This window comes from Cyprinus carpio, chromosome B19, assembly GCF_018340385.1.
Source record: "Cyprinus carpio isolate SPL01 chromosome B19, ASM1834038v1, whole genome shotgun sequence".
Lineage (NCBI taxonomy): Eukaryota > Metazoa > Chordata > Actinopteri > Cypriniformes > Cyprinidae > Cyprinus > Cyprinus carpio.
The window spans coordinates 15,192,635-15,198,942 of NC_056615.1; the positions used below are offsets into that span (position 1 = coordinate 15,192,635).

General features: G+C 39.5%; 1 protein-coding gene across 1 annotated transcript; it reads left to right on the forward strand.

Annotated features, from left to right (window-relative positions):
- The first annotated feature begins 391 nt into the window (after nucleotides 1–391).
- anp32e (acidic (leucine-rich) nuclear phosphoprotein 32 family, member E) lies at nucleotides 392–6,035 on the forward strand. The gene is made up of 7 exons (XM_042744696.1): nucleotides 392–572; nucleotides 2,884–3,033; nucleotides 3,308–3,430; nucleotides 3,585–3,747; nucleotides 3,930–4,054; nucleotides 4,142–4,196; nucleotides 4,281–6,035. Exons 1-7 carry the CDS (start codon nucleotides 519–521, stop codon nucleotides 4,361–4,363), a joined length of 753 nt encoding a protein of 250 aa, XP_042600630.1. The 5' UTR covers nucleotides 392–518; the 3' UTR covers nucleotides 4,364–6,035.
- The last annotated feature ends 273 nt before the right edge of the window (nucleotides 6,036–6,308 follow it).

Sequence of the window (6,308 nt, forward strand, 5' to 3'; positions counted from 1 at the left end):
GATAAAATATTTGTAATTATTATTATTTTATTTTTCTCATATGTTAGTGTTCACTTTAGACTCTTTAAAATTCAGTTTTAACCTGGTCTCCAAATTGATTTCGGTTTACTGGAGTATTAAAGGACACGGACATCGCTTCCAGGCGCCAATGAGGTCAAAGAATGGGCGGATTTACAGTTTGAAAGCTTCATACTGACGTTCTGACCGACCCGTCTAAAATCTACTGCGCGCGTATTTCCAGCCAATCACGTCTGTCTGCAAAGACCGATTATGTTGATAAGCGTGATCCTTTTGAGCGACAGGCCGACCCACCAATGACGCTTTGAAAAATAACAACGAGCCAATGAGGGCGCGGTGGGGGCGGGACCTCGGGAAGGGGGTTGGGTGCGAGGTATCATGGAGGATCAGTTAGAGAACGGCAGCCATTGAAGAAAGCCGAGCTGTCGGTCCGTGCTCCGGAGTTTCTGAATTTTTTTTCTTTATAATCGGTCTAAACCAGCGCAACAATCACCAACAAAATGGAGATGAAGAAGAGGATCAGTTTAGAGCTGAGGAACAAAACTCCAGCGGAGGTGAGAGCTTTAATTATTTATTTTTTTGTTACGGAAACGCGATATTATGTTAGTTCGCAACCTGTCTATCCTGCGCGTTAGGAACAGACTCCGCTGAATGGCAGCAGCACATGGGCGCTTATAAGGATGCGAATACGAGTTTTAGTCATGAATGACTGCATATATAGATCTATACGAGATTATTTTAAAACAAGTAGTCAATATAATCGTTATGTGAGCGCGCAAAACTCTTAGTGAATCTTTTGTGAACTCGTTACATGGTCTCCTTCGCCATTTATGAGGACTTGTCGTTGTGGGCGTCCCAACTAGAACCTCAAAATAATCTACTTCAATTTTTAAGACCAATTTTTATTTTGATGGTTCAGAAACAATTTTTATTACTCAACAAGTGACGTTCAATTCGGTTACGACGTTATTATAGTCCCCCCGATACGACAATATTCGCGCTTCCAAAGAGACATAGTCGAAATTAAAATAAAACGGCAGTACTGTTATACGATTTTATAGTCCTACCGTCCATATATACAAAATACCGAGCGAAAACATCACGCGAATTAATGTCTCATCTCCTCATATAAAAAGTTTATTGTAGGCAAGCTTCACCGATGCGTAAGTTATCTCACTTCGGCTTCTGTAACCGAGTAAAACCTGCAGTTTCTTCCAAAGGCGGACATCTTACTCCTCAACATCAGACATTCAGGGACACTTGCCTTTGGTCTTCCTCCCCAGACCCCCAAAGCCATTTGAGTTCAGGGTTTGAGAGCACAAGCACATATCGAGCGAATGTCGGGTCAAACAGTATAATTCAGCTTCTGCAGCGCCTCGCGGTGTGTGTGGCGAGGACGGTCGCTGTGTGTGTGCAAGCTGCTCAAATCTCCGCGTTGACGCGCGCGGAGTGGAAGTCATTTTGTTGCATCAATAGTTGAAGCGCAAATGACGGTGTTTCGTGGCTTTTACAGTATTTTTATTCACCGGATTTGAGCGATTTCAGAGTCAGGGTGCTTACGTGCTGTGTAGAACAAAATAATTGGCGCGTAGAGCCAGAAATAGTCGCTGGACGGATGCGGTTGTGCGAACCGATTTAAAAACAAGTTGCCATTTCCCTCCGTGGTTACGGTAATGGCGTAATTATGTAAGCTTCTGTAACAATATTTATCACTGACGTTAAACAATATGCATTCGGCTTTGTGAAGCACATCCGTCACTGCTGTATTAATTGAAGGAATGTGGCAGATGGTGAAGGGGCGAGCCCCCCTTCCTCCCCTCCGATTTCAGTAGATTATCGTTGGCTTGTCTGAACCGAAGTAGAGAAGCACGCTTCTTTTGAATGGGGGTTCTTGATGGATGGGATCTTTTACACGAGCTTAAGTTAATACTCCGACGGAGCGGGCCTGAATAAAGGATACGTGGCTTTTAACTCGGGTGTATCTCCAGAACAAAACACAACAGAATATTACAGGCGCGCGCCTGATCGCGAACACTCAGAAAATCTTCCTATGAAACGCTGGCAGTAAATTCATCGCAAATCCTAAGAGATAAAAGAGGAGGAGGCATTACCAAGGCTACATCACCTGCTGAAAAATGTCGTATCTTTCCACAAGGGCAACAAGTTATTGAATATTTAAATTTTAGGGCTGCAATGCAATACTGTGTGCGCGTGTGCGTTATAAGAAAACCAACACGTTACTTAAAGCCCACAAACAGTTTTTATTTATTTTATATATATATATATATATATATATATATATATATATATATATATATATATATATATATATATATATATATAAAAGTTTATAAACTTTTTAATTAACTTTTATTTAATTATTTCACTCTTTTAGACTGATAAACAATAGGCCTACACTTAAAGATACATTTGAATTTTTTTTTTTGTCTTTTCCTATTTAATATTATTCATAAAATGTAAAGACATTTATTATGCTTTCCTCGAAAACTGTGAATACAGTGGAACTTCTAAGCCTTAGGTCTTGTTTGTTTTAACAGCCCAACCTAACAAAGAGGCGGGGCTATGTTTTCCCGACCAATAGTAAGGGGGAGGGGGTGGGGTTGAGAAACCTATTTGAAAACGCTCATTGTTTTTGCAGTACCGTTTGGTGCCACTAGTAGCGCCTCTCAAAATTACAGAAATTGGGGAAAAAAAGACACTTATAATTTGATGGGCTACTAGACAGACTGCTACTATCAGTTGCATCAGCTGTTGTCAGATGTTGCAAATTTAGCATTGTGGTAAATTATACCAATAGTATGATTCTTTGTTTACCAGTGTCCTAACTGTTTATTTCTCTTGCAGGTAGCAGAGCTGGTGGTAGATAATTGCCGCTCAAGTGACGGTGAGATTGAAGGCCTGACAGATGAGTTTAAGGAGCTGGAGTTCCTCAGCATGGTCAACGTGGGTCTCACCTCGCTGGCCAAACTACCCACACTGCCAAAATTGAGGAAGGTCAGTCAAGAGATCAACCATTCAGTTCAGTACACCCTAGGCAAAGCGCTCTTAACAAGAAGGTCTGTCGTGTATTATGTTTAATGTTCTAACCATGCAGAAAACGGATAACTTTGTGTAAAAATTGTGTAATTCGATTAGTATTACTCAGTAGTAGTACTTGTGTAAGTATTTTCTGAGTACATTCATTGCTTTAATTGTCTTGTTAATATTTGTTTTAACCTTTTAAGTATATATTAAGTTTGTTTTAAGAGCAATTCTCTCTCTATTATAGTTGGAGCTGAGTGATAATAACATTTTAGGGTCACTGGAGACACTTGCAGAGAAATGCGCCAACCTGACTTACCTTAATTTGAGCGGCAACAAGATCAAAGAACTCAGCACACTGGAAGCCCTGGTAAAAACACTGATACAGTTACACTGACACCACAACGTATTTCTGCATGTTTTTTTCTTAAGAGAAGGTAAAGTTAATGCAAAGTCAGATGGTCTTTTCCTAAGTGTCATTTTTTTTTCAACCTTTATTGATGTATGATATGCTCTTCCCTCAGCAAAACCTAAAGAACCTGAAAAGTTTGGATCTGTTCAACTGTGAGATCACTACGTTGGAGGATTACAGGGAAAGCATCTTTGAGCTGCTGCCTCAGGTCACATACCTGGACGGCTTTGATGCAGAAGACAATGAAGCTCCAGACTCTGAGGCTGATGATGATGGTAAGAACCATGAATTAAGATTTAGTTTAATTATGCCGGGAAGTTCTTTTTTGGTGCACATAGTTCTGATCCTCGTCTAATGGATACATAGATAATTGTAAAAAAAAAAAACACATGCGGTGCAAAGTAAAGGACATAAAAGTATGTTACATCAAGTCGTTATTTCTACTACTTTCATGCAGATGATGATGAGGATGGCGAGGAAGGAGCAGGGCAGCTGGGAGATTATGAGGAAGAGGAGGAGGATGAGGAAGGCTCAGAGGGTGGAGAAGTTGGACTGTCCTACCTAATGAAAGAGGACATTCAGGTGATGTATCTTCCACCTGTTTTTAACATTCACAACCAGTTTTCCAAAACGTTACAGCTCGATAACGACAGGTTCCTTCTGTAACAGGATGAAGAAGATGATGGCGACTATGTAGAAGAGGAAGAGGAGGAGGAAGGAGAGGGTAAGCATTAATCATTCAACCGGACATTGTTACAAACTTGTCACTTATGTTAACCTGTTTTTATAATGACTGTACTTTGTGTAGAAGAGGAGGCCGAAGTTAAAGGAGAGAAGCGAAAGAGGGATGCAGAAGATGAGGGCGAAGATGACGATGAGGACGACGACTAACCCTTTGTTCGACTTCTTGGAAACGATGTTCAAGGTGTAGATCAACCCTGAAAAAGACCGTGATCTTGCAGATTGTTTTTTCTCTTTGTAAAACCATAGATAAATCACTGTAGAGGCTAAGTGTTTTATTTTATAAATACATTATATATTACACTATATAAAAAGGGGTTTATTGATAATTCATTTATAGCCATTCCAAGTTTATTCCCAACGCGTAAATCAGTGTCATCAGGGCGTGGGCGTGGGGAGGTTGGCATGGGCGTGAGATTTGAGATTTCCTGATTGTAAATAAGCTGTTGAACAGCCCATTCGAGACAGCGCTAGGATTTCACCACTGAGAGGAGACGGCAGCGTACGTTTGTCCAAATCCACAAACTCCTGCTCCCCAAGACCTCTGTGAGGAGGCAGAGCGTTTCCTGCTCCTCATCTACCTCTCCAGGTCTCATTCTCAGCCCAAACACGGAGCAGCAAGCCAGTCATCTCCAACCGTCAACCCCTTTGTTCCTGGATCAACCAATCGCTGCCAAGGATCTTGTCACACTCTTTATATGGGATGGTCTCCACTTGATTCAGCTTTTCTTGTAGATCGGGCTCACGTAGGCAGACCAGATGGTGTGTGATCTCGTGAATTTTAAAGCGTAATGTATGTAAATGTGATGTAAATTGAGCAAAGATGGCGGGTCAAGCTGATTAAATTTCAGTTTTAATCTCAAAGTAGTTTTTTAATAAAGAGATCAATCATGTGTAACCTATGAGCAGTTCGCCCTTCCAAGTCACTTATTTCTGACAAGATGTCATCTTAAGACGTTAAAATCGAGATTTGTTCAGTTTTAAGAGAAATGCCATTGCTGCAAATTTCTCATGATGTTCAGGTTTAACAGCTTTGTTGGATTAAACAGTACCCTTGAGTACCTTTCTACCTTTTGTCTTGCTGTGGAAACAGGTTAGTTTCTACCTTCTGTTGAGGTATTTTACAGAGTAATACCTTTAATCTAATGTTCGTATGGCAATATGTATATAGTATCTGTTTCAGCAGGTTGTTTTATTTTCCCTTTCTTTTTTAACTAATCTGTTTGGTCAGTTGTTTTAATATAAGGCACATGTTAAAGGACTTACATACACACAGGTCTCCTGTTTAAATTTCAAGTACTTGGTTGTTGTGCGAGTGTTGTATTTGGGGTTTTATGTGCTGTAAACCTCTCTTTAAAAGGATTTTAGTTTTGTTGGATTTTGATGTTTTGTTTTAATAGGTTGTTTAGGTTTTTTTTCTGTCAGATTTTTTAAGTTTGTAAGCTCCTTTGTCTAATTATGAGCTCCATTTAAATTAGTGGTAATGAATGAGTGAATTGTCCTTTTGATTATTAAAATGACATGGGATGTTGTTCAAAGATGGACCCTTGTCTACTAAAGAGTTCTGTAATTTGATTACACAATTTGGGATTTTCTCAAACCGAGACCCATGAACTGTCTGGAAGCCTCAAACTTGGGTGAAGAAGCACTGTCTCTTTAATGTCTCCAGAGTTGATGATAGAAAAATGTGTTCTGATAAAAACTGCAGTGGCGTTTCAATCCTTTTTTTAGATGAATTTGAAAGATTTATAAAAGCCCTTACAATAAATGCAACCTGGTGTAAGTTTGATGTGGAAAATAAAGGAAAAACCTTTCACCATAATGTCCTTGTGGTTTAGATTTGTTTTTGTTTATAAAACTTAGAATTTTGAGTAGTTCAAAAAGGATCATCAATGTAGAATATTAAGTGGAAGGACTTTTAATATAATTTTAAAAATCCCAGCTCAAGTTTATCTAGTTGGCTTTTTCTTGAGCATGAGCTCCATAGGCCTGCAAACTTTAATTTTATACTACACTGCCATCTGCAAAGCCTCCTACTTCGATTATTTATTTTTGAGTTACACAAACTTTTAAGCAGCAGAGCATAGTGGAAAGG

What these genes read in the sequence shown, in the direction of transcription:
- anp32e (XM_042744696.1), top strand. Translation starts at nt 519, where the DNA reads ATGGAGATGAAGAAGAGGATCAGTTTAGAGCTGAGGAACAAAACTCCA. An exon ending in CACTGCCAAAATTGAGGAAG is followed by an intron (nt 3,034 to 3,307) that starts GTCAGTCAAGAG and finishes TCTCTATTATAG; the next exon opens with TTGGAGCTGAGTGATAATAA. An exon ending in AGAGGAGGAGGAAGGAGAGG is followed by an intron (nt 4,197 to 4,280) that starts GTAAGCATTAAT and finishes TACTTTGTGTAG; the next exon opens with AAGAGGAGGCCGAAGTTAAA.